Source organism: Pongo abelii, chromosome 2 (assembly GCF_028885655.2).
Source record: "Pongo abelii isolate AG06213 chromosome 2, NHGRI_mPonAbe1-v2.0_pri, whole genome shotgun sequence".
NCBI classification, from domain to species: domain Eukaryota; kingdom Metazoa; phylum Chordata; class Mammalia; order Primates; family Hominidae; genus Pongo; species Pongo abelii.
Genome location: NC_085928.1, coordinates 109,766,760 through 109,784,540, shown reverse-complemented (window position 1 = coordinate 109,784,540; position 17,781 = coordinate 109,766,760). Strand labels below are relative to the sequence as shown.

The 17,781-nt window shown below is 41.0% G+C and overlaps 1 protein-coding gene and 1 pseudogene across 4 annotated transcripts; one reads left to right on the top strand and one right to left on the bottom strand.

The window, feature by feature from the left end:
• Positions 1-1,829: 1,829 nt before the first annotated feature.
• LOC100459736 (suppressor of cytokine signaling 5-like) lies at positions 1,830-4,321 on the bottom strand (annotated as a pseudogene).
• Positions 4,322-5,842: 1,521 nt separating this feature from the next.
• Positions 5,843-17,378, top strand: ZNF502 (zinc finger protein 502). 4 transcript variants are annotated; one of them, XM_063722545.1, is made up of 4 exons: positions 5,855-5,952; positions 7,902-8,028; positions 13,391-13,504; positions 14,060-17,378. In XM_063722545.1, the coding sequence occupies exons 3-4, from the start codon at positions 13,450-13,452 to the stop codon at positions 15,637-15,639; spliced, it is 1,635 nt and encodes a 544-aa protein (XP_063578615.1). In that variant the 5' UTR covers positions 5,855-5,952; positions 7,902-8,028; positions 13,391-13,449; the 3' UTR covers positions 15,640-17,378. The 4 variants fall into 4 exon arrangements, with proteins under 4 accessions (XP_024101193.1, XP_063578615.1, XP_054406908.1 ...); XM_054550933.2 differs by having other exon boundaries at positions 5,865-6,216; XM_024245425.3 differs by lacking the exon at positions 7,902-8,028 and having other exon boundaries at positions 5,843-5,952.
• Positions 17,379-17,781: the final 403 nt, after the last annotated feature.

The window sequence follows — 17,781 nt, the reverse complement described above, 5'->3', positions numbered from 1 at the left end:
AGTACTTGCCATGATATCCTTGTTAAACTGGTGGCCAGTGGATCTAAAATTTGTGGATATAGTTCTGACTCGCTTACAGATGGTGTGGGGAAAAAGGAGAAAATTTAGACAAGAACAACTGAAATGATGAAAAGGAAAGAGGATTGTCTGCTGTAGCCTTCAAGGGTCACTGGGCTTGGAATTCAAAGTTCTAGCTTTCTGACCTGATTCTGTAATGTACAAACTGTGTGACACTGGTTGAGTTAACTTCTATAAGCCTGTTACCCTTGTCTGTAAGATGGTGATGGAATGTTAGAAAGAAAGGGAGAATGGATATTGGATAAGCAAATGCGAACTTACTAATAGTTACATCTTGCATAGAAAAACAGCAGACCTCCCTATGGCATATTCTTCATATAATCTCTTTTTTTTACACCAAACATACTTTATTAGCACAAAAAAGCAGTCATAACAAGGCACAGCAAGCAGAAACATACATTAGCACTCAAAGGGTTAGTGTTGCATACAAATGTAGCTTTTCTTTTTTGCAGCCTTGGCAATAGCTATAAGGATGTAAAATAACATTCTGTAGCAGCAGGTAAGGAAACTATGAAGCACTCAGCAGTGGTACAGAGCACATTAGCAAAAAGGCACAAGAATGGATTCGGCTACTTTAGTGCAAAATGTCTAGGACTGCAAATTCAGTTCAGTTATTAAGAAACAAACACTAGAACTTGATATAACTTCCAAAAGAGCTCACTCATGTAGCAGCACATATTATTCTAAGTGACAAAAACGTGCTAAGTTATTTACAGATATAATGGCTGTACAGTACCTTTTAAATCTGCAATTTAGGTTTCTGATTTTCCATTAATAATTAACTGCACTGGGCCGGGCACAGTGGCTCATGCCTGTAATCCCAGCACTTTGGGAGGCCGAGGCAGGTGGATCACGAGGTCAGGAGATCGAGACCATACTGGCCAACACAGTGAAACCCCGTCTCTACCAAAAATACAAAAAATTAGCTGGGCTTGGTGGCGGGCGCCTGTAGCCCCAGCTACTCGGGAAGCTAAGGCAGGAGAATGGCATGAACCCGGGAGGCAGAGCTTGCAGTGAGCCGACATCGCGCCACTGCACGCCAGCGTGGGCGACAGAGAGAGACTCCGTCTCAAAAAAAAAAAAAAAAAAAAAGAATTAACTGCACTGAAATTCTATAAATTATACTTAAGCAATTCAGCTATGAGAGTTTACAAAAAAGAGATAAATACTGCCATCCAAATTATTAATTATAGTTCAACAATAACCTCAACATCAGCAACCATTGTAGTTACTATTATCTGACTTGTTTGGGCATCTTCTAGTCTCATGTACTTCATAGTTCACAAAATCATCCTGGACATAGGAAAAGATCCAACTTTTATGAAACAATTAGACTGCACATCAACTGAAAAAAAATCACACGCAAGACTACATTGCAGCAGGTATTTCAAATGCCTGTTTTAAGTTAAAGCACTCATTAAAAAAAAAAAACCTAGGGCCTTTCAATAAAATTCTACTACTAGCTTTGTAAGTCTGAAATTTTAAGAATGACTATTTAGAAAATCTGGTTTACTTAACAGTACCTTTTGCAGAAGAGAAAAGGGGTCTGATTATAAACTACATCAACACTAAGTGAACTGCACTATGCCCTTGTGGCCAGAAAATTGCATTTTTTTCTAAAATGAAGGCAGTCTTTTATTTATTTATTTTTTTGACTTCCAAAGCTTGATTTATAGTAAATACAAACATCATTACTTTTGGAAGATTGTAGAAAAACTCTTAGAAAAAATAATTTCAAACATTAGTCACACTGTTGAAATACTTATCCAATATTAATAATTTGTTCTCCAGTAAGAAATAGAATTCTTCATAACAAATGCCCCAGTGTTGCCTCACTCAAATACTACAGCCATTAAAAACCAAATTGTTAGTGAAATCGGCAAAATGTGTTTGTAGTCTTACTGAACACCCATAGCTCTATCCTCTGTTGTTCCAATAGGCACCATGTTTATCTGAATAAATAACAGGAGGTCGCATCTGACAGATACTAACACTAAGCTTACATACTGTATGAAAAAGCCTAACACTGCTACGTGTGTTTGCTGTAGGTGTACTGCCTGATGCACATGAAAGCGGACCTAGTTAACACCCTTTGGGGACAGGAGAGTTTACTTTGCCTTGACTGGTTCTCGTTCTAACCAGCGAACTCTAACTTTGTGTTTATAATGATACTTTTTTTTTTTTTTTGAGACGGAGTCTCGCTCTGTCGCCCAGGCTGGAGCGCAGTGGCGCTATCTCGGCTCACTACAAGCTCCGCCTCCCGGGTTCACACCATTCTCCTGCCTCAGCCTCCTGAGTAGCTGGGACTACAGGCCTCCGCCACCACGCCCGGCTAAATTTTTATTTTTTAATTTATTTATTTTTTTATTTTTAGTAGGGTTTCACCGTGTTAGCCAGGATGGTCTCGATCTCCTTCCCTCGTGATCCGCCCGCCTCGGCCTCCCAAAGTGCTGGGATTACAGGCGTGAGCCACCACGCCCGGTCTATAACGATACTTTTTTAAAAAGTCCTGTAACATTGAGGGTAGAGGGAACCCATCAATTCCATCATACGTAGTGCATCTGCAGACTACCGCGTGACAGATATACCGCAGGCTAAAAGGAAAAGTCCTATTTAGTGATATAGCAAGCAATGGTTAAAAAAAACACGCACTAACTGAGATCTTTATAATGTTCTAAAAGTCCAGTTACAGTGGAGGAGTGAAATACACACGGGTCATGGCATCGAAACTAAAGTTCTGATTCCACTGCTCAACTCGGGCATGCAGGGATCTATTGTAGAGGCGGAAACTCACAGTTTCCGGTAGTCCTCTTGCGCAGAGTCCCTGAGCAAAAACGTGCCTTCAGGTTTCCCTTCAAGAAGGGCTTCTGCTTCATAATGGTCCACCACTCCCCAGTAACAGGGATTCCCTGTAATTTGAAGCAAATCAGGCACGAGACCTATGTGTAATCAATCTATGTGTGGACTTTCCAAGCTCCTTGTCTGCTAACACGGGTATGGCTGTCTCCAGATATCTGACGCTGCTTCTACCTCCGTGACTGCAAACACAGGGTGGTTGTGTCCTCTTCCGAGTCACAATTAACTTGTGGAATTGCAGAACTGTCCCCACTTATTTCAGTCATTCCGGGAGCTAAATTTGGTCCCAGTTTATATAATGGATTAACCTGTGCAGTAGCTTCAAATGTATGTACTTGTGCACTGGGAGGGGGATCAACCCCTTCTTCAATACTAAGCCGTCTTGTCTCTCTAAGCCTATCTTCTTCGTCTTCTGTAGAAACCAAAGATGGATCAAATGTATCAAAAAATGTTGAATGTGGGCTCACAGGAGCTGTGTGCTGTTTAATCAAATGCCATTTTTGGGCTAAATCTGAGCCAGCAGGAAAAGGGCATTTCTCAAGCATTAATTCAGAAAGATGGATTTTTCTTTTATTGGAAGAGAGAGGCTTTTGACTGCTTGCTGTAAGTTCTCATGGGAAAACACTAGCCCACAGTATCCTGCAGCCTCTTTCTCAGAGAGCGACTTCCTACAGTTCTGTTGGACACACTGTCCATGTCGTGTACAGAACTTACACCATAGCGCCTCTCTCTCTTTGAAGTCCACTTCGAGTTCTACCAAACTTTTGATCAGTATCCAATGAACTCTAGGTCTTAGTAGAACAGGAGTGTTTTTTCCTCGCACCCCATGGAGCATGTCGAGAGTGGGAATCTCTTCGTGCAAGTCTTGTTCCTGGGGTAACACAAGGATCATTATCCTTTTTGATGCTTATTTCAACAATTTGAGGAATTTCGGTGGCACAATTTTGATTTCTCTTTGAAGAATTATTTGAAGGGCTTAATCCCAGTTGTAAGGCGACATCTTCTTTTAAGTGACGGCTTTGTTGCTGAGGAGTTGAGTCTCCTATGCTGATGTTTTTCTCTTTGACAGACAGACATTTGTCGGAGTTCATGTTAACATTTTCACTACAGCTTCCTCCCTCATGACCGAAGAGATTCTGACACCTGTATTTGAAGTTATTCCACATTTTTCCCACTTTATCCATTGATTATAAAATCATCGGGGGCGCGCGGGGTGGCCTCATCCAGGACACCTAAGGCCAGGCAGGACGGGCCTGGACAGCGCAGTCACCGACAGGGAGAGTCCACCTACCCTCCGGTGCGTCCCGTCCCCTCCGACTGCCCAGCGAGCGCAGCCTCGCTTCCTCCGGACGGAGCCTGGGGACCCCAGCTCCACCGGATGCCCCCACCAGGCTCCTACCACCTTCCCTGGTGCCTCCCCCTCTGCACCGGTTTCCCATCCCCTCTCCTCTCAATCCGTCCCCGCCTGCCGCCCGGAATGGAAAATACCTTCATATAATCTCTTTTGGTGGGGGTCAGATAAATATGATTTAGAAAGAGTTTCTATTTCTCACAGAGAAGCAACATTCATCTCTGGAATGTACACTTTAGATAATCTAGGGGAAGAAAGATAATTTTCCAGCAGTTTTAACTTTCAAACAAGCAATATACATCTATGTGGAGTAATTATTTCCTGTAACTTGTTGGAAGTTGATGGTGACCTAGTCATTCATCAAATATTGATTGAATGCCTAGTATGTCAGCCATGCTGTAGGTGCTAGGGATATAGTGTGAATGAAACAGAGAAGGCCCCTGCCTTCATACAGCTTACATTCTACCAAGGGAGATAACAATTGGATAGAGTGAGCCGAAGAAATGGGAATATGCCAGCTAGGTGGTACATCCTTGCAGATGTGCAGACAGCTTGCTTTCTGGATTTAATCTATGGCATCCTCATTTTTCAGTTTATCAAAAATGCAAATAATCTAAATTTCACCTGTTTCTAATTAATGAATTCAACAAGTATTTATTGAATGCCTTCTCTACCAGTCATTGTGCTAAACATTGAGATATAATGAGAAATAATAGCTCCGTATAGCTGAGTAGAGTTGTATAAAAATGAACTGATTGGGTCTTTCACAGTTGTCCTTGGGTGGGATGCTGCTTGTGTGTATCTTCCTAACAATACCTACGAAAGAAGTCCAAGTGTATGCATTTAGGGGGGCACTGAATAGAAGGTTAGCTAGAGCTAGAATAACAAATAGTGATACGCGAATGTAAAGACCCATAAGGGCAACAGTCTAGGCGGTCAAGCGAGAATTGGCATTGGGATTTGAAGAACCAGGATAAATTGGATAGCTGAGGTTAGGGAGAGCAGGTAGAAGGAAGGGAGAGTATTCCAAAGGGAAAATCCTGGGAAAAAGATCTAAAGTCAGGAACAGGCAAGGGATTTCAGGGGGCCAATGGGAATTCAGTAACTTTGGAGCAGAATGTATATGTTGATATTGAGGTCAGTTTGTGTGGGCCTAGATTGGGAGTTTGTCCTTTATTCTAACATAACAGGGGATCACTCAAGGTTCTTAATAGAGACTATTTTAAGCAGATAGAATATACTAGTTTCTTGTCGAGATGGCCCATTCCGGCTCCTACCCAGCATCCTTTCCATCCCCAACGTCTCCCTCTACAGTTTTCCTGAGGGTTGAGGTAGCCACTGTGTTTCAGGCTAAGATAGTTGTTAATGGGATATCAGGAACGCGACTGGGCTTGACGGGAAGCAAGGCTGGAGTTACAGGCTGGGCTTAGTGGGAAGCAAAGCTGGAGTTACAGGCTGGGCTTGGAGGGAACGCCTTCTTCTAGGGTCCCATAGAGATGTTCCTCCCGCTTCCTAGAGAATCCAAGAATGGATGCGCGAGCCCGCTGCTGACGCACTACCGACCGCGCCACCACTCTTCCGGTTTCAGAAGTTAAGGGCGGAGTCCTGGCTCCAGTCAACCTCTGGGAGCGCTTGTGCTGCTCCGCGGAGAGTCCCTGGATCTCACAGTGAGCGAGTTGGGACCCAGGGAAGGGAAAAGAGGGGACCCCGGCGAGCCACGGCTGGGGCGGCGGGCTGGAGGGTTATCTGGGAAGTCAGCCCCGGCCTCGGTCCTCCCCAAGTTGCTGCCTACGCGTGCTGCCCGGACCTAGGGCACTCCTAGCGGCTCCGCCCGCCCAGCCTGCAGCCTCAGCACTGCAGACCCCAAGGCCCAGCACAGTGCCTGGCACAGGGAGATGCCTAGGAAAATGGCGGAGTGAATGAATGAATGAGTGAGTGAATGATGGATAGATGATCAAGACAGACCTAGGACCCATGTCAGGAAACGAGGTCTTGGGGATCAGAATTCTCGATTCCGATACCAGTTTCTTCCCCCGGCTGGTCCTGTAGCTCCGAAACTTGTTTAGAGCCTGTTTTTATAGGAGACGGCAAATAGTGTAAAGCGCACTCGTTGGGAGTCTTGAGACCTGAGTTACAATTCTGGAGGGTACAGAAATCTCTAAAGTACTGTCTAGAAGTCTGTTCCTTGCTTCTTCACAAAGCTCAGTTGACAGCTTGTGTGTGATAGCATGTATGCAAACCTTAATGCCTCCCAATGAAGGGTTACTGTCCATTACATGCCAAACATTACCCCGAATTTAGTGGCTAGGCTACAAGAGAGTGACGTTGGAGACTGCCAAATGTCAAGATGCTTCCAGTCTTGTGTAGGACGATAAGTGCATAAGCAGATTTTGGTTGGTAATATTTTAAACTACATTTATTTAGCACTTACTGTATACCAGGCACTATTTGAAGCATTTGTGCTAATTGATTTAATCTTCACAACAGCGTATTGTGTGTAGGGTTTTTTTTTTTTTTTTTTTTTTGAGACGGGGTTTCACTCTTGTTGCCCAGGCTGGAGTGCAACGGGGTGATCTCGGCTCACCACAACCTCTGCCTCCTGGGTTCAAGCGATTCTCCTGCCTCAGCCTCCCGAGTAGCTGGGATTACAGGCATGCGCCACCACACCTGGCTAATTTTGTATTTTTAGTAGAAACGGGGTTTCACCGTGTTGGTCAGGCTGGTCGCGAACTCCCAACCTCAGGTGATCTGCCCGCCTTGGCCTCCCAAAGTGCTGGGATTATAGGCGTGAAACACCGCACCAGGCTTATGTGTAGTTTTTAAGTGAGGGAACTGAGGTACAGAGAGAATAGAAAACTTGTCCCAGATCACATTGCTAAGTGACCCAAGGCTGCATAAGAGATAAAGTGTACTGCCACAGCTTGGGTGAGTGCGCTGTTTGGTGCCAAAATGCAGACCAAGAAGGGCTTCAGAGAGGAGTACATTTCAGTGTGGTCTCATTGGAGGGATTGTTAAAAATTCTTGAAAAACTTCATTTAGCTTGCCTAGATTCTTTTAGCTAATTATTGAGGGGTAAGGAGGTGGCATCTGGGGAAAAGCTTACAAGGTAGAGGGAGGAAGCCAGCTCTCTAGTAGGTTAGCAGGATAGGGCTGTTAAGAGCCTGTTTCCTTTTACCTTTCACCATAATACTCAGCTTTCCCCAGATCTGCAGAGGAATCTTTTTAGCATCTTAAAATCACTAACAGCCAGATTATTCCACAATAAGCATTTGTAGAAGCACCTGTACATTACTTTCTGGCAACTTATAGACCTAGGAGTCAGCAAATATGGACCAAATTTGGTCTGCCACTTTTTTTGGTAAAACCGTTTTATTAAAACACAGGCAAGCTCATTCAGTACATATTGTCTATTTCTGTTTTCAGACTACAAAGGCAAAGTTGAACAGTTGAGACAGAGACTATATTTCCCATTTAACCCATTAAACCTAAAAAAATTTGCTTTCCCGTCTGTTACAGAAAGTGTTTGCTGACCCTTGACATTGACAAACTGCTCAGCTCAGATGATCCATGATTAGAAGGATGTGGTCATCACCAAAATGTCTTTCTTTCTCCGTAGGTTTTAGTATCAACCATAATAGCATCTAACCCCTGTTGAGTGCCTGCCATCGAGTAGATATCTTTTTGAATGCTTTATGTGAATTAACTCATCAAGGATTCACGGATTATCAGAGCTGGAATGACCCGTAAATATTGTCTAATTTGTCACACTTTTCAGATAAATAGCCTGTCATGTAGGCCCACTCACATGGGCTATTGGCACAGCAAACTTTCCTGACTCCCAATCCAGTCTACTATCATCTTGTGAATGGGAGGCCAATACCATAGCCATTGGATCTGGCATTTTGTTTTAGTTTCTGGGTTTTTAAAAAGTAACTTTTTCTAACTATAAAAGTAATATATGTTTATTGAAGGAGAAGTAAAAATATATAGAAGAGTATAAAGGACAAACTAAAGTGACCCATTAACTGACCTAGAGATAAGTGTGTTAATATTTTGGTGGGTTTTCTTTGTCTTTTTTATATGTGTGTGTTTTATCTGTTTATTAACAATAGTTGCTGTTTATTGAGTGCTTACTTAATCCCAATATATGTGTGCATATTTCTTGTTTTTGTTTTAGTGTTTTGCATCTTCCTGTTTTAACATTATATTTTCTCATGAATATTCTTTGAAATTATGATTTTTGATACTTTCATAATCTATCTTTGCTAGTCTATCAATGTTTATTTGCCTGTTTATTTAACAATTGTAGTAATAGTGTGATCTTTGTACATAAATCTCTGTGCCATCTCTGATTATGCTTTTTCACTTTTTCTTTGATTACAGAAGTTAGTTATTCCTATGGGAAAATTTTCAAACATTACAAAAAGGCCTTAAGGCAAAAGTTTACCATAATTTTATTCTTCAGAAATGATCACAATAAATAATTTGTTATATATTCTTATAGATTTGTTAGTTTTTTTTTTAAAGTAGAGCAAAATATAGGTAATAGAGGACATTTGGGAAAATTATTCACAATTCATTAGTTTACCACAGTGATGATTATTTTTCCTTCTTGATCTTATTCAGATGTATTTTTAATTTTTAATTTTTGAGAGGGGTCTCACTCTGTCACCCAGGTTGGAGTGCAATGGTGCTATCACAGCTCACTGCAACCTCTACCTCCCAGGTTCAAGTGATCCTTCCACCTCAGCCTCCTGAGTAGCTGGAACCACAAGCACGACACATGTATATTTTAACAAACATATATTTTACATTATATTAATACTTGAAATGTTACTATACTGAGTTTTTTCAACATATGGCATAAATATTTTTCCCAATAAACACATATTTTCATTTTTAATTATCTTTATGTCTAAATAATTTTCACCAACCAGAAGTACCATAATTTGCTAATCCTCAGTGTCCACCAGTAAAAAAACTTTTATTTCCATGTACATTTCAGGGGATATTTTTACAAGTAACAGAAGAATTCTGTTTCTCTTCTTTCTGGAAAGTTACTTCTTTCTGAGAAAATCCTATTAGTAGAATTACTAGGTCAAAGAATATAGTCTTTTTTTTTTTTTTTTTGAGATGGAGTTTTGCTTTTGTCACCCAAGCTAGAGTGCAGTGGCGTGATCTTGGCTCACTGTAGCCTCTGCCCCCCAGGTTCAAGCAATTCTCCTGCCTCAACCTCCTGAGTAGCTGAGACTACAGGTGCCTGCCACTGCGCCTTGCTAATTTTTTGTATTTTTTAGTAGAGACGTGGTTTCACCATGTTGGGCAGGCTGGTCTCGAACTCCTGACCTCAGGTGATCCACCCGCCTTGGCCTCCCAAAGTGCTGGGATTACAGGTGTGAGCCACTGCGCCCAGCCGAATGTAGTCATTTTTTATGGCATACTGATGACTCTGAGGTACACTACAGGTGGTGTATATACAAAATGAGCATTGTGTTCTGAATTCCTGTATCCACAAAATGTTGATCACAGCATCCTAACTATAACTGAAGCTACAACTTTCACACCTGATGTATATTGCCAGATTAGCTCCAGAAAGGTGGTACCAACTTACATTTGCACTGGTGTGTGAGAAACTCCCTGTACCTTTGTGAATCTTGAGTGTACCATTAAAAATAGATTTTCCAGTTTGATGTAAAAATTGATTGTTCATTCTTTCAGTTTCCATTTGCTTGTTTACCATAAAGATGGAACATTGTTTTGATATGTTTATTGACCTTTTGTAATTCTTGGTGTATTTTTTGTATTTTCCATTTTTCTCTCAGTTCATCTTTTTTTCTTACTCATTTGTAAGAAGTCTTTATTATTAGGTCTGTCTATCCCTTGATATATAACTGAAAAATACCTTTTTAAAGCTTGTTTGTCTTCATTTTCTTTGTATTTTGGATATACAGAGTATTGTTTTTATGTGGTCAGATTTATCAATTTTTGTCCTATCCATTTTGCATCATGCTTGAAAGTGCAAACTCTAGAATGAATTATTGGTCATGTTTTATTTTGTGGTTTTATTTTTTATATTTAACCCTTTAATTGGTTTGGGTTTATTTTGGTGTGTGGCGCGATATAGTAATCGCACTTTTTTTCCAGGTAGTTAGCAATGGTGCCAACTTGATTTATGAATTATCTATCTTTTTATGATTAGAAATCCTGCTTTTATCATATATTAAATTATTTTTATTTACATCTCTTAGAGGATTAGAGATATTTTATTTAATTAATTTATTTTTGAGATGGGATCATGTTTTGTTGCCCAGGCTGGAGTGAAGTGATGCAATCTTTTTTTTTTTTTTGAGATGGAGTTTTGCTCTTGTCGCCCAGGCTGGAGTGCAATGACACGATCCATCTTCACCACAACCTCCGCCTCCCGGGTACAAGGGATTCTTCTGCCTCAGCCTCCCGAGTAGCTGGGATTACAGGCCTGTGCCACCGTGCCTGGCTAATTTTGTATTTTTAGTAGAGACAGAGTTTCTCCATGTTGGTTAGGCTGGTCTCGAACTTCCAACTTCAGGTAATCCACCTGCCTCAGCCTCCCAAAGTGCTGGGATTACAGGCGTGAGCCACCACGCCTGGCCAATGCAATCATATTAATAGCTCACTGCAGCCTCGAACTCCTGGGCTCAAGTGATCCTCCCGCCTTAGTAGCTATGACTATAGGTACACACCACTACACCCAGCTAATTTTTGGTTCTTTGTAGAGATGACGTTTTCTATGTTGCCTAGGCTGGTCTCAAACTTCTGGCCTAAAGTGATCTTCCCACCTTGGCCTCCTAAAGTGCTAGGATTACAAGTGTGAGCTACCTCACCTTGCTGGGATTAGAGATCTTTTAAGTGTTTAGACTCACTGTTGGAGTTTTCCTAGCCACATTGCTTTAAAGATTTTATCTGTTATCCTGTGATTTCAAGTACTTTTTTTTATGTTTAAAACTCTTCAGGCCACACCTCTCTCCTCTCTTTCAGCTATGTATGCCCTGTTCTACTTTCTATTTGGATATTTGAGACTAAAGATAACTTATTCCTTTCCAGACCAGTGTACCACTGTCACTAAAGGTCACTGACATCACCCAAAACTGGCTAATTATCCTTGACATCTCCCTGTCTCACCCCTCCCACCAATATTCATTCATTCTGGTTGATCCTTTCTCTTAATCCAGTCCCGATACTGGACTACTGAAATAGCCTCACAGGGGATCTTCAAGCCTTCACCTTGCCCTCTCCCTCCCCACCACTATGCATATTATCTGTTGCTGTAGACAGAGGAATGTGTTTCCTTAAAACAGTGGATCTAATCATGTCATGTATTCTATCAAACTTTTTCAGATCCTTATTATGGCTTTCTCTTCACTTCAGGGTAAAGTCGTTAAAATGTTTTTTGGGGTTCTGTTTGAACTGGCTTGCCTCAGGCTTTATGTCTCATTTCTGGTGTTTAATACTTGGGCATTACTATGTCTCCTTTATTCCTCCAAAGTACTGAGCTTGATTCCTTTCATATGTTCATTTTGTCTCTCTTCTTTTCCCTTTCATATGTCTAAAGGGGACCCAGACTATATTAAGTCCCCTCTGCTTTACATTCTGTAGCACCCCATACTTGCAGTTTTGTAACTCCCATATTTGAAATGATTCATTTAATGTCTTTGTCCAGCTATGGCACAAGTTGGAGCCAGATAGGGTGTCTGGCTTCTTTTTCCAGCGTCTAGCACTGATTAGTCACCCAAATGCCACTCTGCTTGCATGAGTCTCTGAGTCTGTGTAGCATTGTATAGTAGCTTACAGGTCCCTTTATGTTCTTCCTGTGAATGAGAATCTGGAAAACCAGGTAGGATCATCTTTTTTTTTTTTTTTTTTTTGAGATGGAGTCTTGCTCTGTCACCCAGGCTGGAGTGCAATGGTGCAGTCTCAGCTTACTGCAGCGTCTGCTTCCTGGTTTCAAGTGATTCTCCCACCTCATTCTCCCGAGTAGCTGGGATTACAGGCACTTGCCATCATGCCCAACTAATTTTTGTATTCTTATAGAGACAGGGTTTTGCCACGTTGGCCAGGCTGGTCTCAAACTCCTGACTTCAGGTGATCTGCCTGCCTTGGCCTCCCAAAGTGCTGGGATTACAGGCGTAAGCCACTGCTCCTGGCCAAGGATCTTCTTAAACCTTTAAAACTCAATGCAGAAGCACAGATTGCACTGAGAAGTCCACAAGACCAAGCTTATGTACTTGAGCAGACTTATTTTATTCTTTCATGTCTTCCAAGTTCTTAATGCTGGTAAAATCATATCTGGATCTTCCCTTTTTCCTTGAATAATGCTGCCAGTTCTGCTTCTCACTTCAAGGTTAAATGGAGAGATATTTTTGAATGAACGGTTTTGGTATTGACATTTTTAAAAGGCAGCATTTACAGAAACGTATTTTTGCAACTTTTTTATAAGTCAAAACTTATTTCACAGTTAAATTTATTTGTTTCTTTTTAACTGCAGCCTGTCCTCTGACACTGAGCTATACCTGAAGAAAAACTGTTTAATTGATATGACATCTTGAAGAGGGGACAATCAGTGTGTCTCTAGTTTGTATCAAGTAGATAGCATTCCCTAACACTATCTCAGCTCCTTGGCATTTGGTAGAAGTGGGTAAATCAGACTTAATGCACCAGCTTTGCTATGAGGACATTTTGCTATACAACTTTTAACTATATTAACTGGCTTTTCATATAGATTATTGTATGATGGCCAGAGTGTACTAATTGATGTGAATATTCCTATTCATTTAATCTTTATCATTATAAAAAGGTAATGAATAACATTCTGATTTACTTATCAAGTGCTTAAATATTTGATATTATGTTAGTCTGATGTTACCACTTCTTGAACAGCTAACAAATGGGGTGTGAACCTAGGAGGCTACAAGCCAATGCTGATTTTTGCAGATGCTTCCACATTGTTATCCTGAGAGTTATTGTGTGTGTTATTAGATAGTGTCCCTAGGCAACAGCTCTTTGTTTTTGTTCCGTTTACTGGGACAGTAATATTCCCTCCCTCCCTGCACCTTTTTTCCCCATGAGCAGGGCTCCCAGTTTTCCAGACCTGAAGTGTTTTCCAATCAAAGCGAAGAGACAATCTGTGGATGTTGAATATGCAAGGAGCTGAAGAGAGAGACATTAGAAGAGAGACTTGTCCAGGTGAGTGAGCAAGGGACAAGCAGTGGGAGAAATAGCCAGCCAACAAGAAGCCTTTGGAAATTTTAGAGGAGAAGCTGGTGAGGCTCAGGAGATAAAATAACTGTCTCTTATAGGGATGTTGGGGACAGGGGTGGGTGAACATATCTGGGGCCAACTTTTCCCCAGTACTAATTTTATCATTCTCCTTTCTAGCATTTTCCTGTTTACATTCTGCCACTCTCCACTCTGGATACAAACCATTCATGTTTCCTGTCTTACCCTAATCTCAGCCTGTGTGTTGGTTGTTGTTTTTCATTTATCTCCATTGTCTCATTCTCTTGCTCCTTGGGTGTCTGTAGCTACCCCTTGCATGGGAGTTCCTCGTTAATGGTGATCACATTACCCTAATGCATATCTCTTCCACCAGTTGCAACTCTAACTTACTTGCCACACTTGCTGTTACTGTCCCTTCGTCGTAGGCCATTACTGAGGTCTGCCAAAAGTTGAGGTCTTACAGTTTCAGGGGCCTTCACTCTGCCCTGTACAGGAGATATTCATTCTGCTGTTTTCTTTCAGGCTGGGTAAACAAGAACAAGCCTGCTCCAGAGCAGGATGTCTGTAAAATTGACTCATCAGGGATAGTAGCAAAGAGGTTCCAAGAGGATGAATACGAAGATTCTACATTTGAAGAAAAATATGCATGTGAGGGCATGAAGGAAAACTCTCCAAGGGAGATTGCTGAATCATGCCTTTTCCAGGAAGGAGGTTTTGGGGGAATAACTTTCATCCACAAAGAAGCACCCCCTGAAATTATTAGTCAAGGATATAATTTTGAGAAAAGCTTGCTTTTGACCTCAAGCCTTGTTACACGTCTCAGGGTTTCTACAGAAGAGAGTCTGCATCAGTGGGAAACAACTAATATACAAACCAATGATATTTCAGACCAAAGTAAATGTCCAACTCTCTGCACACAGAAAAAATCTTGGAAATGTAATGAATGTGGAAAAACCTTTACTCAGAGCTCATCCCTTACCCAACATCAGAGAACTCATACTGGAGAGAGACCCTACGCATGTGAGGAATGTGGGAAAGCCTTTAGTCGTAGTTCATTCCTTGTTCAACATCAAAGAATTCACACTGGAGTGAAACCATATGGATGTGAGCAGTGTGGGAAAACATTTCGATGTCGATCATTTCTTACTCAGCATCAGAGAATTCACACTGGAGAGAAACCTTATAAATGCAATGAATGTGGGAATTCCTTCCGCAATCACTCACATCTCACTGAACACCAGAGAATTCACACAGGAGAGAAACCTTATAAATGTAATAGATGTGGGAAGGCATTCAATCAGAATACACACCTTATTCATCATCAGAGAATTCACACTGGTGAGAAGCCTTACATATGCAGTGAATGTGGCTCTTCTTTTCGAAAACACTCAAATCTTACACAACATCAGAGAATTCACACTGGGGAAAAACCCCATAAATGTGATGAATGTGGGAAAACTTTCCAAACAAAGGCAAACCTCTCTCAGCATCAGAGAATTCATACTGGAGAGAAACCCTATAAATGTAAAGAATGTGGCAAAGCCTTTTGTCAGAGCCCATCTCTTATTAAACACCAGCGAATTCATACTGGAGAAAAACCATATAAGTGTAAGGAATGTGGCAAAGCTTTTACTCAGAGCACCCCACTCACTAAACATCAGAGAATACACACAGGGGAGAGACCCTACAAATGCAGTGAATGTGGTAAAGCCTTCATTCAGAGCATTTGCCTTATTCGGCATCAGAGAAGTCACACTGGAGAAAAACCCTATAAATGCAATGAATGTGGAAAGGGCTTTAATCAGAACACCTGCCTCACTCAGCATATGAGAATTCATACTGGAGAGAAGCCCTATAAATGTAAAGAATGTGGGAAAGCCTTTGCTCATAGCTCATCTCTTACTGAACATCATAGAACTCACACTGGTGAGAAGCTCTATAAATGTAGTGAGTGTGAGAAAACCTTCCGCAAATATGCACACCTTAGTGAACATTACAGAATTCACACTGGTGAGAAGCCTTATGAGTGCATTGAGTGTGGAAAGTTCTTCAGACATAGTTCAGTCCTTTTCAGACATCAGAAACTTCATAGTGGTGACTAATGCTGCCATTTAGGTTATGACAGTTTCTCTAGCGAGGATGACTACGAATCTGACTGGAAGTAGAGGGGCAGGTAGAGTTCCTGGAGGGAAGGATGAAGGAGCCTTGGCTACTGTACTTTGAGAGGAATGTTTCCAGAAATGGAGGTGGGAGCTTAGGGAATGCAGAGCCTACTTGAGGTAGGCATCTGGGAATATAGGGTAGGAAGAAATTCTTGCTTTTCAGATAAAGCCTACACATTGCCATTGTCTCCCCATGTGACTCTTACAGCTTGAGGAGGCATTTGTTAAGTTAGCACTTCTGTTCACTTTACTACACCCTGCCCCACCTTCTGACTTGTCACCCATTTTCGTTGGCTGGCAGGTTGAGATATTTTTCTTAAACACTGCCTGTCAGTGGGAAGTGGCACAGTTCTGAAGTAGTGCAAGTCTAAGTAACCTCCAGATTTGAGGCAGCCCTGACAATGCTACCATGGGGGAGGCTCCCAACCTGTGGAAGTGGTCCTGTGAAAAGGAGACAGAAACAAGTAAGAGCCAAAAAAAAAAAAAAAAAAAAAAATCCATATCCATTCATTAAAAAAATAAGGAGATATAAAGCAACAACTGGGCTGACCTCTGTAGATCTGCCAGTAAAGACGGCTTTCTTTCATTATCAGGGTGAAGGTCTTTCCTGATTCTTCCAAGCTTTGAGGTGACTCAGAGCTAAGAATGAAACGGGAGACCAAGTTAGAATTCATGATGTTGGTTTATGGGAAGGCAGTCATACCTGTTCAGAGAACCAGGAAGACTCAATATCTATCTCAGAGGAATAATGGTTACCCAGGACAGAAATGGTCTGCTAGAGTGATAAGACTCAGAACAGGAAGCCTGCATGTGACTGAGCAAGTCACCTACATAACTCTGCCTGTACTAAGGTGCACACCTGTCTATTGTAAGTTTGCCTAGGCTGTTGGTGTACAGAGACCAGAGAAGAGATACCCACTGGGACTAACAATGTCCTAACAAAATGGTACTTAGTTTGTTGGTCTTTAGGAAAAAGCATTAGTGATGAAAGAAGAAAGAATTTTCAGTTGGTTGGACATTGGGGCCACTTAAGAAAGTGTTGACATTTGTTATGGAATGACTTTGGAAAGACTTCTAAAAGAATCTTTTTCAAATCCCTGAAAATCAGGATAGCACATTTTGCTACTGACTGTGACAGTATTTTATTCTTTTGAGAGAAATGACATAGTTTTCCCTTTATTTCCCAAATTCCTTTCATGTTCTTAACTGCTACCCAGAAATTGAGCTCCAGAAGATTGAGGATAGCCTTTGATTGGTATTTAAAATAATTTCTAAGCTGTGAAGCTTATAGCATTTTTAAAGTATGGCTATTAAAAACACTAAGTTGATTCTGCAATATTTGGTTATTTGGAACTCATTGATTTTTTTTTTTTCCTAGCGCAATTGCCTTGTAGGGATAGGTTTGGGCCATGAATTACCATTAATGGGAATATGGTATAAATATATATCTTTTTCATGTTCTATGAAGATTATGTTCTTAAAACCTACCACCAGTGAAGTCATAATTGAGAAAATTAATACATTATGGGTAAACATAATGCTGTAAAAGCTTTCTAAATATGTTTGTGAAAATATTATTTTACCAAAAGCAAAAATGTATTTATACCTCCCAGATAAAAACTGCATAGTTTATTACTGGCACATAATACATGTTCAGTAAATATTTATTTCATGAATTATATCAACCATTGCCCAACAGAACCTTTCTTGGAACTTCCTGATGAATAGCTATTTATAGCAATATTTGTACACCATCTTGAGAATTAGTGGAGATTAGAATAGGGAGAGTTTTTTTTCTTAAGAAGGAAACAAGAAAACTTTAAAGATATTTCAGGAGGCTGAGGCACAAGAATCACTTGAACCTGGGAGGTGGAGGCTGCAGTCAGCCGAGATTGTGCCTGTGCACTCCAGCCTGGGAGACAGAGTGAGACTTTGTCTCAAAAAAAAAAAAGAAAGAAAAGTGATATCTATAAGTTCTTGTGGGAAAGATTTTCTCAAGTGGAGCAGACTTGATCCTGAATTTTTAATTCTCAGGCTGAGAAAATATGGCATGTTTTTACCTTCTGGGGAAACAGAAAGGTA

Coding starts and splice junctions, on each gene's coding strand:
- ZNF502 (XM_024245425.3), top strand. CDS start 13,450: ATGTTGAATATGCAAGGAGCTGAAGAGAGAGACATTAGAAGAGAGACT. Junction 13,505..14,059: donor TAGAAGAGAGACTTGTCCAG/GTGAGTGAGCAA, acceptor GTTTTCTTTCAG/GCTGGGTAAACAAGAACAAG.